Raw genomic sequence first — 19,651 nt, 5'->3', positions numbered from 1 at the left:
GCCAGGGACAGGGCACAAGGATGCCATGTCCAGCCGTGGGGGGGTCCCAGCCCTCCTGCCCCCAGAGTGGAAGAGGATGAAGCCCTTCAGCCCCACTGCTGAAAATATTTGTGGTTTTTGTAACCCAGCCCTGTCTCACCTCCAGCTGGGGCAGTTTCTGCTGCTTCCTGCAGCCACCCTAGCAGGAAAGGTGTGTGCACCTGAGGGCAGGTACCTTGGAGAAGGGCTGAGCACCCCATGACACCCCACAGCCCCACTGGGGATGGGATGGGATGGGATGGGATGGGATGGGATGGGATGGGATGGGATGGGATGGGATGGGGAGCAGCCCAGTCAGGCTGGACACTTCATCCAGGCTCAGTGGCCACCAGATGCAGAGGGGCAGCTTAGGACGGGCCCAGTGGCACTGGGATCACAGCAGGATGCCAAGGTCACCGGGAAAAGCGCTCGGCGATCTCCATGGAAACATTCCACCTTTGGTTCTGGAGATCAAAGTGGCTTTCTTGTCCCTCTCTCCTCTGTGCTTCAGCCGTGCCTGTGCCAAGCAAAGAGCCACTGGCGTGTCCCAGTGTCCCCAGTACAGGGGGTGAGGGGCCAGCATCTCCAGGATCCCACTGCCAGCATCCCCCTGCACCCCGGTCCCAGCATCCCGGCCCCATTTCCCTTCCCAGCATCCCAGTACCCCCCAGTATCCCACCTCGACCCCCACCCCGCGGCCCCTCCCGCCTGATTGACAGCTCTCCCAGCCAATGGACGAGCGTCGCCGCCGGGGGGGGCGGGGGGCCCGCAGCTACAAGAGGGGCGGGAGCGGCGGGGGCTGAGCCGGCGGCTGGACCGCGGCCCCTCCGGTACCGGCAGCGGCTCCGCGCCCCGCCCGGCCCCGCCGAGCCGCCACCCGCCCGCGCCGCACCACAGGTAAGGGCTGTCGGGGCTGGAGCCGCACCCGCGGGGCCGGGAGCCGGCTCCCCCCCGGTGCGGAGCCGCCGTCGGGGCAGGTGCCGGGAGCTGCTCCCGGGAGCCGCTTCCCGCGGGTGCCGGGGGCGGTGGCCAGGAGCTGTCCCATAGTGCGGGTGGGCAGAGCATCCCCGAGCCCCCATCCATCCCCCGGGCCCCGTCCCTGCTCCCTGGGGTGCCATCCAGGGGTGCTGCTGCAGGCTAGGGTGCTCTGTGCAGCCCTGGGGGGGACACCCGTAGTGCCACCCCTGTGTCCGGTTTTGGGACCAGCAGCCACTGACCAATTGGTGCTTTGGGGCGAGCGTGTGGTTCCCTCCTGGGTGCTGATCCCTGCCCTGGCATGGCTGTGTGCTGCTTGGAAAAGGGAATGGAGGGCTGTGGACTTCAGGATGCTGCTCTGGAGTCCCGGCCACTGAGGGCTGAGCTGTGCTGAGGGGCTGCGTCCTCCTGCCGTGGGAGGACTTGGATCGTGGCAGGTGTGCCCATGTAGAGTGCCTGGCATGGGTTATGATCAATGCCAGCCATTTAGAACCAGACCGTGGTGCTGGGGGGCTCGTGGGGCCGAGCTGGGGTCGCTGGGGAAGCCTTGTGCTCTGTGGGTGTCCGGACATTCCCTGGGCTGCCGAGGGCTGGTGGGTTCGGTGCTGCCGCGGCAGACGGTGACAGATGCTGGTGGGATGATGGGGCAGGAAGGAGCTGCTGCCTGTGGGATTTGCCGGGAGCGGGGCTGGCTGGGAGCATGAGGAACCCCACATCCCCCATCCCAGGGTGTGCCCCAGGCCCACACAGCCAGGACATCAGATCCCTGAGAGGAGACGGTGTTGGTCGGGCTCCAGGTGAACTTCTCCTCAACTTCATGGAGAGAGAAGCTCCAGGAGCTCCCGGAGAACCATCTGCTGCTCCGGCTGAGCGGCGCTGGCAGCCAAGGCTGCGTGGGAGCGGGCACAGCGCGTATCGGAGCGGCTCCGCTCCCTGCCCACACAGCCAGGGCCTTGCCAGGGCTCCCTGCTGCTGCTGCAGCTCCCCGGCCAGACCCCGTCCCCACCAAGGAGCAGGATGGCCATCCTCGCTGGATGCTGCGAGGCCAGCGGTGCCAGGGAGGTTTTTATGTGCCCTAATGGCATATTCTTCACTGTCCCATCCTTAGAGAAGGGCTGGTGAAAGGTGTTCCTGCCCATGGGACTAAAAGCCTGGAACTAAATGAGGACTGGAACTAAATGAGGTCCTTTCCAACCCAAACCATCCTAGGATTCTATGATTGTGCTCTGGCAAAGGCGATGGGAAGAGTTCTGAATTTTCAGTTGTTTTTTGAGTGTTTTCCTGCAGCCCCAAACGAGCCCAGGGGATGGGGTGATGCTGCTGGCTGCTCTGGTGGGCTGCTCCAGGGCCAGCTCCTGGACACCTCCAGCAGCAAAGGCCACATTCCTGCATGGACACCCATCAGCCAGGTGGATCAGCTCCAGCAAGGAGAAGAGGGATGTGGGATCAGCCAAGGTGGAGGATGGTCTGGGAGGACCATCCCACTCCAGCCTGGTGGGGATTTTCCTTTCCAGGGGCAGCCATGGGGAAACACAGCAGCAAGCTGGCCCCGGAGATGCTGGATGACCTGGTGAGGAGCACAGAGTTCAGCGAGCAGGAGCTGAAGCAGTGGTACAAGGGCTTCCTCAAGGACTGCCCCACCGGCATCCTCAACCTGGAGGAGTTCCAGCAGCTCTACATCAAGGTGGGCTCCAGCTGGGGATCTGAGTGCTGCCTGGGGGGCTGGAGCACCTCAGGTGCAGCCTCCATGCCGAGTTCCCCCTTCTCATTTCAATTCCTCTTCTCTCCTTCCCACAGTTTTTCCCCTACGGCGACGCCTCCAAGTTTGCCCAGCACGCGTTCCGCACCTTCGACAAGAACGGGGACGGCACCATCGACTTCAGGGAGTTCATCTGTGCCCTGTCTGTCACCTCCAGGGGCACCTTCGAGCAGAAACTCAACTGGGCCTTCGAGATGTACGACCTGGACGGGGACGGGAAGATCACGCGCCTGGAGATGCTGGAGATCATTGAGGTACCACTGCTTCAAACCAGCAGGGATTGTTTGCTTTTTCCAGGCTTTTCACACGCATTGGGTCCCTTTTAGCATCAAAGATTGAATTTTCCTACCCAGAGCCTTGTCTGAAGGGTGCTTGATGTGGATCTGATATAACAGGGTCCCAACAGAGCAGCAATCCTGTCCCTGTCCCCTGCCTTGCCCTGGGATCTTGTGTCCTTCCAACATTCCCTCTCATTCCCACTCTCATCCTTCTCCAGGCCATTTACAAGATGGTGGGGACTGTGATCATGATGAGGATGAACCAAGATGGGCTGACACCGCAGCAGCGAGTGGACAAGATCTTCACAAAGATGGACAAGGACAAGGATGACCAGATCTCCCTGGAGGAGTTCAAGGAGGCCGCCAAGAGCGACCCCTCCATCGTCCTGCTCCTGCAGTGTGACATGCAAAAATAGAGCCCTGGGACTCAGGGCTGGACTGGCTGCAGCCAAACTCTGCCCCCTGTGATGGTTTCAATCCCCGTTTTTCCCCCCATTTGGCCCCAGGCATGAGGCACATTCCATCCCTCCTGCTGCCCCTGCTCCGGCTGCATCCTGGGCAGCCCACGTTCCACACCCCTGAGGTCAGAGCCTGCTCTGAGCGTTGTCAGCTCTCTCCCACCCTGGAGATGGATGCCCTGCAGCCACTGGTGTGTCCTGGCTGACCAGGGCCAGCTGTTCCCACATCCCTGCTGCTTTCTCCCTGCTTTCCCCCACTGCTCCGCCTGCCCCATTCCCTGATCCTAACTGAGACCAGCTGTGTCCCCCTTCTGCTGCTTTCCCCCCACTTCATGGCTTGTGATGTCTCCAGGGAGGCTGAAAAGTCCCAAGTCTTGCTCCTGGTCCCTCCTTCACTGGCAATTCCCTGGAAGGCTGCCTGGAGAGGCCAGGGCAGGGTCTTGCACCAGCTTTAGCTCTTCCACCTCTGTTTTTCCTGCTGGGAACAGCCAGGCTTGGTCAGGACACTCCAGCAGAGAACAGAAGTGTCCAAAGCCAGCCCTGGATGTGGCCAGTGTCCCATCCCAGCAGCCACCTTCCATCCCATCAGGTGGGTGATGTCCCCAGCTGCCCTGGGTGCTCTGTGGCATTTCTGACCCTCTTGGATATTGAGGTGAGGCCTTCAGTGCCAAACTGGAGGCAGGGTCAGGAGTGTGGGTGTGGAAGGCAGGTTTTGGTGCTGCTCCTGGGTGTGTGGCACTGCTATGGGGACAGCTGGGTGCTGGATGGGGGCTGTGGGGAGGTGTGGATGGGTCCTGTCCCTGCTGAGCCTCCTGGCAAAGCTCTGAGGCCACAAGAAACAAATCTGTCTCCTTCCTCCCCCCTCCCAGCCTGCTGCATCCACCCCTTCTGTCCCAGGTTGGTGTTTAGTCTGCACCAGGCTGGTGTTTAGTCTGCACGTTGTGGTGTTGGTGGCTGTGGTTTCTGTTAGGAGATGGTGAAGTTGTCACTTATTTTTTTAATGGAAAAATAAACTGTCCCCCGTGTGTGGTGCCCCCCCTCTGGATGGTTTATTGGGGGGCAGCTAGCTGGGGACAGTGAGGTGACATCACTGCACTTTTGAGGATATTTTAGGGGTCTCACCTGAGCCTGTGACACCCCAAGGGGTGGAGAAACTCTCAGGGACAACACAGTGGGGCTCAGGCTGGGGAGCCTTGAAGGTGGATGGAAATGCAGCCCTCCAGTCACGCAGGCAGCTCTGGAGAAGAGAATGTCACCTTTGGGGTGGGGAGGCCCAGACCTCAAACCTCTGTGGAAATGGGTTTCACTTGTCGGCCAGGGGCTGGCCCCTGGCTGTGCCCTTCCCTCAGGGCTGGTGGCTTTGTCTTGGGCTCCATCTGTCAGCAACTGGGACCTGCTCTCAGTGCATCTTTGTCCTTCTTTTCTCCACCCCCATCTTCCCCGCACAGATTTTCCTCTGGCCTTTCTTCTCCCTCAGCAGCCTGCACAGACAGTGACTGTTGCTAAGGAGCTCTCACCAAATTTTCATCCTTCTCTGGAATCAATCCGGCAGGGCTGGCTCCCAGCTCTCCCCATCCCACCCCAATCCTGCAATCCCCCAGCCTTTGGTGCGTCCTGCAGCAGCCAGCACGGGAGCACGGGGATGGGAGGGTGCCAAAACCACGGCAGGGAGTGTATTTTTAGGAGAGCTCTGCACCTCGGCTGTGGCCGCTGTGCTTTCCAGGAGCGCGCGTGCGAGTTTGCAGCTCAGCAGTGCCTGGGAAAGAGGGAATGGGGCAGGTTGTCCCACCCTGTGGGAGCTGGGGACGTGCCAGGGCTGCTGCCTGAAAGGGCAGCAACTCCAAAGCTCAAGGGAGAACTCCAAGAATAGCCTGGTGATCCCCGGGCCCTCCAAGCTCCTGCTTCCCCGGGGGCCACTCCAAAGGAAGCTCAGGTGTTTCCTAGCAGGGAGCTGCAAAAGGCCCTGGGGAAAGGAAGTCTGTGAGAATGAAATGATGTTGAATCCCCAAAGGGTTTGGGATTCCTGGAGCCAGCCCTGCCCACCAGCACACAGCTGGCTCTGCTCTCCTGGTTGGACCTCGGCGCAGGTGGGGTGGTGTTGGATTGGTCCCATGGGCCACACGGGGGTCCCCGAGGCTGTCGTCTGTAGGGATGATTTTTCTTTAGCTGGAGCACAGGGATTTGGGTAAAACCCTGTTCTGTGACCTCCCCCCAGGGAGCTGCACTGTTCCAGGTGAGATCCTTCATCCCTTGCCCCTTTTCCTGGCTTTTGGGTTTTGGTCTCTGGGATGCACCCGCTGCTCTCCAAGGGCTTCTGGGGGGTCTGTTGGTGGCGGTGGAATTTTTAGCCCGAGCTGAATGTGCAGCTCTGTGGCTGCTGCTCCCACCAGCACTCCTGGGAGAGGAGAGCCTTAATTAACACCCGCACTCACTCCATTAACCAGTGAATGGCACAGGTCACCCTGGCACGGAGCAGGGTCCCGCCACACCTCCGTCCTCCCCTGGCTGCTCCATCCTCTGCAGCTCCCAGCACTGCCCAAGGATGGCCAAACCAGAGACCCGCGGCTGGCGACGAGCGGGAGCTGCCGTCCCCAGTGCTGCCCCATCGCTCCTGCTCCGTGTCCTCCCGCGGCTCTGCTGAGGCCACCTTTGTCCCCAGCCCTTCCCCTCGTTCCCGGCCGTTCGCTGCCCCCTCAGGGCTCTGCCCTGGAGCGGGGGCTCCCTCCTCCATTCCCCGCAGCTCCCCGCTATCGCCGGGGGGGAGCGCGGCGGCGGCGAGGAGCGCTCGGTCCCTAAGAGGTTAATCCGTGCCCCGGTGGACTGAAACCCCAGAGCTTCATGGGATGCCATATAAAGCGCGTTCCGTCGGGCCGGCCCCGGCTCCGGGAGCTCCCGGGACTCGCGGAGCCGCCGCCGCGCACGGAGCGGAGCCGCCGGTGCCCCGGAGCCGCCGCGCCATGGAGCCGCCAGGTCCTGCCGGGGCGCCGGGGCGGCCCTGGGATGAAGCCAAGGCTTTCTACGACAACCTCGCCCCCAAGAAGAAGCCCAAATCGGTGAGAGCCCCCGAGGTGCCGCGCAGCGCTCCCCGCCATTGGGGACGCCCCCATTCCGGGCGCGACCCCCGCCCCGCCTGCCCCACATCCTGCGGGTGCCCCGGGGCTCTCCAGGTATCCCATCTCCCGCAGGTTCTCCTGGGTGCCTCATGGATTGCTCCATGGAACCCCCCAGGTGTCTGTGGGTGTCCCATATCCTCCAGGATCTCTGGGGTCCCTTCTGGTGCCCCATTTCCTCCACGTGTTTTGGGGTCCCCCTGAATCTCTCCGTGTTCTCCATCTCCTCCAGGCTCTGTGGAGTCTCCCATGGTGTCTCTGGTGTTTCTTTGTACCCCTGCCTCCATCCAGGTCCTTGGGGATGGCCTGGCTCTCTCCAGATGCTCCCACTTCTCCATGGTTGCTGGGGTCTCTCCGGCTCCCCCCGGTCCCTCTGGGTTCCTGCAGGTCCCTGTGGTGCTCCTGGCTCCCTCCTGAGCTGTCCTTGCAGAGTGGCCCGGTGCCCCATGAGCTGCCTGTCCCCTGTGCCAAGGCGGGAGGCCCTGGCAGGGACAAGAGGGGTGGCACTGACAGAGCCGGGGACAGTCAGGAGCCGAGCCGCTGCCTGGGCCGGGGGGTGTCACAGGGGTGTAGCTGCCCCTCGCCTGCTCCGGGAGATTAGAGGGAAAGCCTGTGTTATCTAAGGAGGGCTGAGCCTGCAGGCTTTAAACACGGGAGCGCCTGGAAGCAGGAGAGCAGGGCTGGCAGCCCGGCAGGGCTGGGAGCTGTGCCTGCCTGCCCCTGCAGCCTCTAAGCCCCACAGCCACCCTCGGAGCCGTGGGACCCCCAAAACCTGGGGTCTGGCAGAGGCGCTGGACCTGGTGGCAGCTGGCACCTTCTGTGACACTTTCCTTGCTGGCACCTTCTGTGGCAAAGCTCTGTGTGCGACCTCTCCACGAGGGGACACGTCCAAGCCCTCACTTGGGGCAGCCCTTGTGCTTTCCCTGCTGGGGACCAGACTGCCACCCCCGCTCCTGGACCCGCTGCCTGCTCACGTTGCTGCTGCCTGTGCCCTTCCCAGAGGAGAGGGACAGCCTGGCTTGGTGGCAGGATGCAGCTACTTGTCTTTCATGCCTTGCTTTGCCCATGGATGCCATCCCAGGCTCCTCCTCTTCCTCTCCTCGCAGCCAGCTCGCTGACCAGTAACTGTACAACTGGGGAAACTGAGGCACGGGGGCAGCCATGTGCTTTGCAAACCGAGATCCAGGCGCTCACATCCTGAGGCTGGGCTGTGCCACCATGCCCTGTGGGGCTGGGGATGATGCCAGGCTCCGTGCCCCTCTTCTGGGGCAGGCTGGGGGCCCTGTGCCAGTCAGCTGGCAGCCCGTGATGGATGGCTGCAGGGTGCTTTTCTGCAGTATAAATAATTTCCTTGGAAAACTCCAAACCACCCCGGCCATCACCCTGAACTTTAATCTGATCCCCGAGCAGGGGGCTGGTGGTGCCCGGGGCTCCTTCCGGAAATGGGGTTTGGTGTTGTCTGTCTGCACCCATGGGCTGCCAGGTCTGTCTGTCCTGGCCCAACAGGAGCAGGAGAGAGCTGCGAGGTGACAGGAGAAAAGGTGATTTTGGGAAGCCATTCCTGCCTGGGGAATGGGTTAATGGGGCATTCCTGCTTTGCAGTGGTCGCAGCTCTTCCCGCGGCTGCTCCTGCCAGGGAGGTCAGCAATGAGACCTGTCACCCTTCAGCAATGCTGGAAATGTCCCCAGCCTCTCTGGTGACACCGAGTCGGGCCAGTGGGAGCTGGTTTTCTGCCAGCTCCCTTCCTCTGGGCACCCTTGGGACCCAATCATCTCACCCGTGTGCGATTTTTGGGATGCTGGAGTGGGGACAATGCTTGACCCTGGGGCAAACCATTCTTCTTCCCTTTCCGTGACCAAAATCTTCTGAATATTGAATGAATCACAAGAGTTTTCTGCAGCATTCAGGGAAGTGCCCAGGATACCTGCAGGATTTTAGGATGGAATTGGGCCCAGCCCCAGGCAGCTCAAGAGGATCAAGGGGTGCAGAATGGGGTCCCCACTGTGGCTCCTGCCAGTGGTGGCCCCCAGGGGTGGCAGTGAAGCTGCTGGGGTTGGGTGGCACCGTGGGCACCTGTGGCTCTTGTGGGAGGGGTGACACGGTCCCACTGCACATCCCAGGAGCCTGTGGGATTTCCAAATGTCTGCCTCTAATCCTTGGGGGGCTGCTGGGGATTTACATCTGATTAGAGCAGTGATTTAAAGGCTGCCAGCTGTTGGATCTGCAGGCAGAAAATTGGGCTGTTTCCAGTCACTCCTGAAATACACCTTCACCCCAAAACTGGGGGGTTTGGGGTGGGGTTTGCACTCAGTGGAGCTGGCCCTGTTGGAAAAGTCTTTTTGCATTTCTGAGTTGGGGTTTGGACCTTGTGGACCTCCTGGAGCTGTGCCAGTGGCTGATGTTCCTCTTCAGAGGGCTGGGCTGTTGGGACACGTCCCTGATTGTCCCTCCTGTTTGGCTGACCCTAGGGATGGACCCAGGATTGGGATGGGACCTTCCCCCACCCTGTTCACACTCCTCTTAAACCCATTATTAATCTCATGCTCGAGGTCCAGGAGGGGGCTGGATCTGACCTTCCCATGGGAAGGAAAAGGAGCTCACCATGAATCCCCAGGCAGCAAATTCAGTTGGATTTGGCTGAGCAGAGCCTGGACTTGTGTTGGATGAGCTTTCACTGACCTTGGCTGACCTTGGATGCTGTTCTGAGGGGAAAAACAGAGTTTGTGATTCAGCCCAAACCCTCCAGGGCTGAGGCAGCCAGAGCAGGAGGCTGTGGTGGGATGGGGGCTGTGGGACCAAATCCATCCCCGGACTGGGAGTGGGACCCCCTCCCATGCACACATTTCCTCGTACAAAAAGAAGAGTGTTTGCCTTGAAACATCTCAATTTCTGGGGAAAAGTGGGGTTGGGTGGGTTGTTAGCAGCACTCAGATGGAGGATTTGAGGTGCTGTGGTTCCTGAGGCTTTTTAAAGCTCATTTTTGAGCATGGTAATGACCATCTGCAGCACTAATGGGGACGGAGAGGCATCCAAACAACCTTGAGGAGGGAACACTTCCAAATGAAACCTCCACTTCAAAGAAATGTCAAAATGCAGATCCCTCCTTGCAGTGCAGAATCACCTCATTTTCCAAATGTCAGCATTTCCCAGGGAACAGCAGGGCCGTTCCAGCCCAGCCGGAGCTGGGAGCTGCCTTAGCACCCGGGTGAGACTTTCCTGCCCCGAGTGCTCCACAAGGTGCAAATCTTCCTTGGCAGGATCCGGCAGCTCCCATTCCCAGGGGCTCCCTGCCCGTAGGCACCTGGGGCTCCAGCAGCCCACGCTGGGGCAGAGGCAGGCCTGGAGCTCAGGGTTATTTTTATTGCTGTGTTTATTGCCTCTTCAATGAACCTCCCGGAGGGCTGGTGCCTTTCAGAGGCGGGGAAGGGACCTTGAGCAGCCAGGGCTGTTGGGCAAGGTGTGGAAGGTGTGCGCTGGGGGGAGAGGGAGATGGAAATTCCCTCTGGGCACCCGGCTTGGCTTGTGGCCCCAAACATCCTTCTCACCCCCTTGAACACGCCTCAGTGCTGTTACATCTGGGCTGCTGACCTGTTTTCTCTGCTGGGAATCTCCCTCCAGGGCTGACCCCGGTCCAGGATCAGGGAGCAAACACCTGGAAGATTTCCTGCACACCCAGTGCTGCAGGGACTCGGGAGCAGGATGGAGCAGCAGGACTCCAGCTAATGGCCGGATGTCCCAAGACCTTTCAGAGTTATTAATATTTCCAGCTAATAAATGGCCCATGACACCAGAGTTATTAATTAATGAGCTGAAGTGCCAAAGACTTGGCCCGTGACCAGTTAATATCTGATACTCCTTGGGGACCTGGCTGTGGTTCACTTGGAGTGGTGCTGGTGTCCTGGATCAGGTCCTGCCTGTCCTGGGGGTTGTTCCCCTGCTTTCCTAAAAGAGCCACTTCCAAACGGGATCTGATTCCCCTGAAAATGCTGTGGGAAAGGGATTCCTGTGCCCTCAGTGATCGTCCCAGCCCGAGCTAATCTGGGTCTTGTCTTAATCGCTTTGCTGGGGATTTGGGGGATTTTGGGGATGGATGCAGCCTCTGGAGAGGTGCCTGGGACAGACCAGCTGTGGGGCTGGTGCTGGGAGTGGCGTGGAGGCTCCCACTGACTCATTCCTGGGTGGGGCTGGGGGCAGAGTGAGCCCAGCCCTGCGGGGAGCGAATGCCAGTGTGGATGGGGCACCTCGGCCTTGCCAGGCTGCTGCTCCAGGAAAGTTCAGCCCCGGGCAGGGTGGGAGCTTGAACTTTGGAACACCTGGGTGTGCGGAGCAGCTGGAGGAGGCACCCTCCACCCTGAGCAAATGGCATTGCCAGAGGATTACTCATGGATAACATGGCCCAGAGGATCCTAGGAGGCACAGAGGAGCAGGGGCTGAGGTGTTCCTGCAGTGCTCACAGCCAGGATTCCTCAGAGCCCCCAAGCCCTGTCCTGCTTGCTGGACTCCTCTGTAGGGGACAGGACTCCCTGTGTCCTTCTGTAGGATTTGCTGTCCTGGCAGCCAGGATTTCTCACTGGCCGTTGGTAATTAACTTATTCTTGTGCTTGCAAGTGTGTGATGGGGATTAACACCCTCCCTGCCCTGCAAGGGTGGAGAGGGAGGACGGGTGGGGGTCAAGATGAGCTTGACTTACCCGCTGTCCCCTCTGTCCCTGCCAAGCCCCTCTGGAGGCGCCTCGTTGGCTTCAGCTGGAGGAGGTTTTGGATTTGGGTTTTGGATGGAACCCTCGAACATCAACAATAATGACTCATAAATCGTTGCTTGCACCACCTGTTTGTCATGTTTCCACCCACAATAACTCTATCAAGGGTTTGGAGGAGCTGAGCTGGCACGGGCTGTTTGTCACATCTGGACGGCATCACGGGATGCGGATCTGGCTCAGCCGCAGAGCGCGGCTCGTTCCTGCCTGGGGGGTGGGAAAAGCCACACAAATTCCTTCTGCATGGGCTTCAGCGGCTCCTCCTGGGGTCTGCACGGGTCCTGGGAGCCTGTTTGCAGTGGGAGGGCTTGGCAGCAGGATCTGAGGTGGCCCAAAAGTGTGGGGATGGAGCATCAGGGCTGCATCGAAGCCCTGGGATGCAGCTGCTCTGTCCTTCTCCAAATCGTTTCAGAGGTGTCGCGCACCTCATGGCCTTAAATGCCGGGAGATGCCACCCAGGGGCTGCCTCCCTAATTTGTCCCTCTGCCCACAGCCCAAACCCGAGAACGCCATCACCATCGCCGTGTCCTCGCGGGCGCTGTTCCGCATGGAGGAGGAGCAGAAGATCTACACGGAGCAGGGCGTGGAGGCCTACGTGAAATATCAGCTGGACCACGAGAACGAGCCCTTCCTCCCCGGGGCAGCCTTCCCCTTCGTCAAGGTGAGCAGCCACAGCGCCGTGATCCCCAGAAATTCTGGGGAGAGGACAGAGCTCATGTGGGGCCAGGATGGACATGAGCCGCAGAGCAAACACAGGGCAGACAAACCTCCCAGCAAGCGATGTGCTGCTTCCAGGGCTGGATTTTCCATCTTGAGGCCAGGAATTGAACAAATCATCTCCTTGGATCACGTTTCCCTTTAGGGAATTGTCTTCTTCTTCTTTTTTTTTTTTTTTTTTTTTTTTTTGTAATTATGATTATTATTACAATTGATTTATTCTTGTAAGTTGGCTGAGTTTAGCCTTGCTCCTGAGTCGGCCAATTTCTAATTCTGACGTGTTGAAATGAGGCATTTCAAACTTGAAAAATATTTTCTAACCTCTGTAGCAGTTGGTGCAGTTTTGGGTGCTGGAGCCCGTTCCCAGTAAATAGATTAATCAGCTCTGTGGGGCAAGACTTGTTTCTGATTGCTTGAAAAACACTCATCTGTAACTTGGAGCTAATTTAGCCTCATTTAATAACTCCAAACCTTTTGTGTTTGAAAACAGAAGAGTAGCTAGGTGGAATTATTCCCCCCCTCTAAAATGAATCTATTTTTTCCCAGCTGATGTCAGCTTGGCCAGGGGTGTAGTTGAGGTGGGGATTTTGGTGACCAGGAGTGTTTTGTTGATGGGAAGGGGCGAGGACCACACCTGGGGCTGGCCAGATTTGTGGATTTGGTGACCAGGAGTGTTTTTCTGGGTGGGAAGAGGGTCAGGGCCACGCTGGGGGGGGGCTGGCTGACACCCACCCCCTCTCCCCGGGGTGCTGCAGGCGCTGGAGGCAGTGAATGCTCAGCTCCGTGAGCTCTACCCCGACAGCGAGGAGCTCTTCGACATCGTCCTCATGACCAACAACCACGCCCAGGTTGGGGTTCGTTTGATCAACAGCATCAACCACTACGGTGAGATGGGGACAAAGCTCTCCTTGGTGGCTTTTGGGTGGTGGCATTGCTTGGCACCAAGAAAAGGAGATGTTTTCTCCCATTTTTCCCCGCTTCTCCCGGATTTTCTGGGTGCTGAGCAGAAACTGGCTGGTGGGGAGGAGCTCTGGCTGCTGGCCCTGCTGTTGGGCAGCAGAACCAAAATGAAGCCCAGCCCTTCCAGCACCAAGGCTGGGTTTGGGGGGCAGCCAGGCTCACCCCGGGATCCCTCCTGCCCCCAGATCTGTTCATCGAGAGGTTCTGCATGACGGGAGGGAACAGCCCCATCTGTTACCTCAAGGCCTATCACACCAACCTCTACCTCTCCTCTGACGCCGAGAAAGTGAGTGGGGCCATTGAAGAGGGTGAGTCTGGGGTCCAGCTCAGGGGGGGCAGCGGGGGGAGCCTGGAGCCCTCAGGGGGTTGATCCCAGGAAGGATAACTCCAATATCCCTGTCCCTAAGCCGACGTGCACTTAAGGTTTGCTGAGCCCCACATCTCTGACGCTCCAAAGAGCCTCCAGTTTCCATAGAAATGAGCCTTTCCTCAGCTCTCCTGAGGCAAGGGCGGTGTTTTTCCTCCTTAATTCTTATATGCAAAGAGTGATTTGTCATCTGGGGGTTTGTTTTTGCTGTGGAAGCTCTCGGGGGCCAAGCTGCGGGTGCTCCCGGGCGCGTTTCCTTGGGGTGTTTTGCTCCCAGCCCGTCGTGTTTTGCTCTGCTCCTCGGTGGCTGAGCCGCGAGGACGGATCCTTGGATAACTGCCACCTCTTGCCTCATCCTCAGGGATTGCTGCAGCCACCATCTTCAGCCCCAGCAGGGACCTGGAGGTGTCGGAGAAGCAGCTGCGGGTGGCGTTCGACGGGGACGCCGTGCTCTTCTCGGATGAGTCGGAGCAGATCGTGAAGGCTCACGGCCTGGACATGTTCTTTGAGCACGAAAAGGCTCACGAGAACAAGCCCCTGGCACAGGTAGAGCTGGGCTGAGGGCAGGAAAAGGCTCTGGGAGAGAGGGCCAGCCCTCATGGGACGCTCCCAACTCTGGGCTCAAGCCAGAGTGAGGTGCGAGGTGGGGTAGGGCAGCAGCTGCTGGCCCAGGGGACGCCTTTGGGGTCATTTTTGGGGGGCTCACAGGGCGAAGGGGTGGTGAGAGGAAGGTGGGGATTGGAAGGCTGACAGAAAGTTTCTTCTTGCTCCGCCAGGGCCCCCTGAAGGGCTTCCTGGAGGCGCTGGGGAAGCTGCAGAAGAAGTTCTACTCCAAGGGGCTGAGGCTGGAGTGTCCCATCCGCACGTACCTGGTGACGGCGCGGAGCGCGGCCAGCTCGGGGGCCCGGGCCCTAAAGACTCTGCGCAGCTGGGGCCTGGAGACAGACGAGGCTTTGTTCCTGGCCGGGGCTCCCAAGGGACCTCTGCTCAGGAAGATCCGGCCCCACATCTTCTTCGACGACCAGATGTTCCACGTGGAGGGAGCGCAGGAGATGGGCGCCGTGGCCGCCCATGTCCCCTACGGCGTGGCCCAGAAGCACAAGCGGCCGGCGCAGGAGAAGCAGCAGACCCCAAACAGCAAATAGTGGGGCTGGGGGTATCCCCCCTCAACCCCCAGCACGGACCTCATCCCGTGGGCCGCGCGCCCTGCTCGTGCAGGGAATGTTTGTTCTGGGAATGGGAGCTCATCCCCCGCTCAGGGGCTGCAGAGAGGAGGAGAATGCCCTTGGTGCCTCTGTTCGCCGGGGTCTTGTGACATTGTCGCTGTTCCTCGTGGGGCTGGGGGCTCCTCTGTGCCAGGAGATGTTTGCCCAGTTTATCCGTGCACTCTGCACTTGCTTCAGGCAAAACCCCTCGAGGATGGGTCTGCCTTGTGTGGAATCTTTGTGCCAGGAAGGTTTAACCTATTTATTTAAAACCCCCAGTGATTCCCAAAGCCTTCTGGCTTTCCCAAGCAAATGGTGAACTGGAAAATTGGGAGCACTCAAAAACCTTCCAAGCAGCTTTGAAACAAAATTTTGTCCCTTTTAACTGGAATTAAACCGTGATATTGTTCCTTCCCAGCCCCAGCTGCTGCTCCCCAACCAGAAAATACTCAATATCTGTCCTTTCACCAAGATTTTGCCAGCTTAAATTTGGAAAAATAGAAACAAATACTTAACATACTAAAAAAAAAAAAAAAAAAAAATCCTGTTTTCTGCTTGGAGCTTTGGGCTAGTGTATTGTTGGCCCAGGTTTTTATATTTGGGTTTCACACTTGCATGATTTAGCACTTAAAACTAATAATCTCAGTGAGCATCCAAAGCCCAGCTTGTCCAAGGGCTGCAGACGCATGCCCAGGGCTTGAATTAAGTTAAAAGCAGGCCTTGATATATTAGGGACATCATTTGAAGTCCATTTAGGTAAATCTGCAGAGAATTTCAGCCTGGGGATTTCAATTAAAGGATTTTTTTTCTCCCTTTCTCGGCTGAGCCCATATGAGTTGATAATCTTTTTCTCCTCAGCTTCTTAAAACCTCTGGTGTTTCCTGAAATAGCCACCTCTGTTAGCGATGCTGTGAGAGAACCAAATCTCTGATTAAAAAACAGGATGGGAAATCAATGGGAGAGAAACTGGTGTGAAAATCACACTGACATTTCTGCTCAAAGCCCTGTCCCAAAGGAGACACTCGGGAGGAAAATTTAAAGATTATCTTCCTTGTGGGTTTTTCTTTTCCTCTATTTTTTTTTTTTTTTGCACGACATCCCACAGCTGAGCAGGAAGGGTGCTCAATATTATCAGGCAATTTTCTACAAATTCCATGGGCTGAAATTTTCCAAGTTGTGTGTCTGGCTCTTTCCAGGGAGGTTTCAGCTCCAACAGTGAAGCTGGAGCTGGAGTTATCACCCTTTTGAGGAATATGTAAATAACCAAGCTGGTGATGCCTTCAGTGGCTCGGGAGACTTTTCTCATTGCACTAAATCCTGCTCTAGCAGTGAAAAGCAAATTGCACTTTTTCCCCCCCCAAAAAAATTCTTTGGCAGACTGTTAACTGTCACGGCTGGGTGACAAACACCTCGGAGGAAGGTCTAAAATCCAAACAAACAAATGAAAAATCTTGGGAGAAATGAGTTTCTTAGTGTCACATCCGCCAGCACTCAGGTTTATAGAAAGGTCTTGTCTTTTTTAATGTGAACCCAAGATTTTGGGATCTGAACTGGATCTTGGAGACTTTTTTGGCAGCTGGGAGGGGGAGCACAGCCAGTAAACATTTCCAAGGTGTTTCCTGAAGATGGTGGAAGCCCAGCCAAGCCCGGCTTGTGCAGGGGAGAGGATGTTGCAGGAGGAATGGAATTGTCAGCCAGCCCTGGGGAACAGGGCAGGGTGCCAGTGGGACTGGGGACACGGGGATGTGTCTGTGGGATGGTCCAGAGGTGATGCTGGTGTTGGCAGGAGGAGATGGCTGCCCAGGGAAGCAATGGGTTGTGGTTTTGGGGCAGAACGCTGGATTTGAGCAGATTCCTGCTGCCTCTCCAGGCCCTGAGGTGCACAGGGAGCTGGGTGCAAGCTGGGGACAGGGTTTTAGTGACCCTGCTTTGGGTCCTCCTGCTGCCAGGGCAGCTTAGGGGCCCTCTGGGAGGTGTGGGGCTCAGGAAACGGGCCCCAGGTGAGCCAGACCTCCCCAAATCCTTCACGAGCAGGGAGGATTTTCCATTCCCACCATGGCTGCCCCTTTTGCTTTTCTCCACGTGGCTTCTTCTGTTTTTGTTTGGTTTTTTTGTTTTTTTTTTTTTTTTGCCTCCTCCATCACTACAACTGAAAGACAAGGACTTGCTGCTTGTGTAGTCCCCTTGGGCTGGGGAGTGTCCCTGGGATCATCCCTTGGGATGGGCACTTCTCCCGCAGGGTCCTGCCTCTCCTGCTGTCCTGGCTGACAACTGGACTTTTCCTGCTGTGTGTTGTTGCTGTGGATTTCACTTCTTTGTCCTCCAGTGGTTTTTTGCCATGTTAATGGGATCCCTCGGGGTGTTTTTCCGAAATAAACCGTGTTGGTCCCAGCCCGGCTCCCTCTGTTCTCACAGTGAGAATTTGGCTCTGAGCTCCCTGCTTGGGACCTCCCAGGTTTTATGGTGACGGGGCGAGCGTGACAAGAAGGAAAAAAGGGGTTTTGGGGTTTAAGGGGATTCAGAAAATGTGATTAAAGCTCCTGTTTTGGGACTGGAGACCTGTGGGAGAGGTGGGATCCCAGGGGTGGGATGTGCTGTGATACAACCACCTCCCTCTGCTTCGTGAGCGGCTTTTGTGGGGCACCTGGGCTCGTGATGGAGCCCTGGATAAAAATACAGCTTGGCAGGAGACTTTTGTCAACTTGATCTTCTCCCAGCCAACAGGTGGGAGGCAGCACAAGCTCAGCAGAGGAGATTTATGGTTGCTGAAGTACCGGCTCCATCCGAGCAGCGACACTGCAGCGCCGGCTCCTCCCCGCCAACGAGGGGAACAGATGGACTGAGGGGAAGCAACAAATTCTCCATCCATCACCAAATATAGCCAAGGAATGTCCGTAGGCCCCAGGGCAGCATCCCTGCTATGGGTGTTCATTTAAGGGAGGGATGGCCCTCAGCAGAGCGTTCCTGCTCTGCTGGAGTGCCTTCCCCCAGCCCATCCCCAATCCTGCTGTGCTCTTCCACCAGATGCTTGGAGGGGAAAAAAAAAAATTAAAAAAAAAAAATTGAATTCCAGCACAGATTCCAGCCTGAGATGCACCAGGGAAAGTCCAGGTGTGTCCATGCAGCCCTGGGAGGTCGGGATGACCACGGCAAAGCCAAAAGCTGCAAGGACAACCCCAAGCCTGTAGTTGTGAGACACTGAGATCAGGGAGGGACAGGAGGAGTTTGTGCAGGTGCATTTGGGATGCCTGGCTCGGCTTTGCTGCGAGCCTTTTGATTCTGCTGCCTGTCTTCCAAGCTTTTCCCTCGATCAGGCATGGCAGGGCTTTGCAGGGAGCGTGCTTTGAAATAAAGCCCGTGGAGGAGGAGGAGGAGGCGGAGGCAGAGCTGGTGGGAATTATGCTGCCACTCAGCAATTGTCAGCACAGATGTTCCCGAGGTAATCACCGCCCTGAATAGCAGGAGCTGCTTTTCGTGACCAATCCAGGATTTAACCCCAAGAACTTGTGGGGTGTCTTGAGAGAGTGGGACACCTCTGATGAGCGTGGCAGGCAGGTTGGGCAGAGCATGGACTCTGCTCTCCTGGTCCTTTGTGTGCACCAGGGGAGTTGTGACACGTCCCTGCCTCAGTTTCCCCATCACCATGGCAGAATCATGGAATTCCAGACTGGTTTGGGTTGGAAGGGACCTTAAAGCCCACCCAGTGCCATTCCCTGCCATGGGCAGGGACACCTCCCACTGTCCCAGGGTGCTCCCAGCCCTGTCCAACCTGGCCTTGAACACTTCCTAGGATGGTGAATCCAAAACTGATGAATGATCCAGAGGGAACAGAGGATGATTCCAGCTCCCTAGGGAGGGAAAGCAGAAACCCAGGAGTGCTCTGAAGTGCAGTGAAACCCCTGCAGATCCTGGTGTGTGGGGACCACGCAAATCCAGGTCTGTTCTGTGGCCCAGGTGGGAACTCCTCTGCAGCACATTCAGTTTTACATCCTCCCTGGAGGGGGGAACAGGCGCCAACAACCCCAGCAGGAACCTGCAGCCATCCCAGGGGGATAAAATGTCAGGGCGGGAGACCTGGTGACAGGGTGACAGAAACACCCGGAGCTGGAAGGACAGATAAGGGGACCTGGCGGCAGGAGAACAAGCAAAGGGCACTTGCTATCAGCACGGGTGGGGCCGTGCCAGGATTTGAGCAGCCCGACCATCTCGTCCCTTCAACACCGCTATTTTTAGCTCTGGTTGCTGACACCTCTGTCACCAGCGCCTAAAATGGTCCCCGCTGAGCACACCCAGGGCCAGCCAGCGCCGCCGGGGCCACCAACGAAGCCGTGACTCAACGGGGCGGGCGTGGAGCCGCTCACGGCCCCGCTGGCTGGCGGAGGCAGCCGGAGCCTCCCCTGCCAAGAGGCAGCTCCGTGCTGGGTCAGCTCCGTGCTGGGCCAGCTCCGTGCTGGGCCAGCTCCTCGGGAAATGCTCCAGGAGCTTCGAGCCCCTTCCCTCGCCAGGAGGGGTCCCTGGGGTACCTGTGCCCACCTTCCACCTCGCCAGAGCTGGGAATTGCCCAGCCCTTGTTGTGTTGCACCAAGTGGTTTGTTCCAGATCAATCTCACAAGCCCTGGCTGGGAATTGTTGCTGTCCCTCGGTGTTGGTGCTGTGGGGATGGATCTGTGGGGATGGATTTGTGGGAGCTCCCAGCGGCGCTGGTGGGATTAACCCTTTGCCTGCTGGGCTGGAGCTACACACAGGAGGGCAAAGATCTTGGACCCGCAGAGCAAACCCACCCTGCTCCCTGCCTGGAGATCCCCTTTTAGAAAAAACGGCCTCGTTTTCCCAGCTCTGCCCAGAGCAGCGAGCGACGGGGGCGGAGATCTCCCTGTCCTGGTGCTTTCCCATTCCTGCAGCGAAGGCTCCGTTACCGGGGCTGCACTTCAAAGCTTTGCTGGCAGCGCTGTGCCGGATGGGGCTGTGCCATAATCCCCCCTGGGAGGAGAGCAGAGCAGAGGAGGGGGGGGTCTCAGGACATTCTGGGCCTGCAAGAGAGCTGGAG

The 19,651-nt window shown here is 58.1% G+C and overlaps 2 protein-coding genes across 2 annotated transcripts; both read left to right on the top strand.

Annotated features, from left to right (window-relative positions):
- Window positions 1-816: 816 nt before the first annotated feature.
- HPCAL4 (hippocalcin like 4) lies at window positions 817-4,513 on the top strand. The gene is made up of 4 exons (XM_053964605.1): window positions 817-915; window positions 2,508-2,677; window positions 2,791-3,006; window positions 3,249-4,513. Exons 2-4 carry the CDS (start codon window positions 2,516-2,518, stop codon window positions 3,444-3,446), a joined length of 576 nt encoding a protein of 191 aa, XP_053820580.1. The 5' UTR covers window positions 817-915; window positions 2,508-2,515; the 3' UTR covers window positions 3,447-4,513.
- Window positions 4,514-6,373: 1,860 nt separating this feature from the next.
- On the top strand, window positions 6,374-16,980 carry NT5C1A (5'-nucleotidase, cytosolic IA). Its single transcript, XM_053964877.1, has 6 exons — window positions 6,374-6,541; window positions 11,849-12,016; window positions 12,828-12,957; window positions 13,218-13,340; window positions 13,761-13,945; window positions 14,176-16,980. The coding sequence occupies exons 1-6, from the start codon at window positions 6,446-6,448 to the stop codon at window positions 14,542-14,544; spliced, it is 1,071 nt and encodes a 356-aa protein (XP_053820852.1). The 5' UTR covers window positions 6,374-6,445; the 3' UTR covers window positions 14,545-16,980.
- The last annotated feature ends 2,671 nt before the right edge of the window (window positions 16,981-19,651 follow it).

The sequence above is a fragment of the Vidua chalybeata genome, chromosome 25 (genome assembly GCF_026979565.1).
Source record: "Vidua chalybeata isolate OUT-0048 chromosome 25, bVidCha1 merged haplotype, whole genome shotgun sequence".
Classification (NCBI taxonomy): Eukaryota; Metazoa; Chordata; class Aves; order Passeriformes; family Viduidae; genus Vidua; species Vidua chalybeata.
Note: the sequence above shows the minus strand (reverse complement) of the source record. Positions and strands in the feature narration are given on the sequence as shown.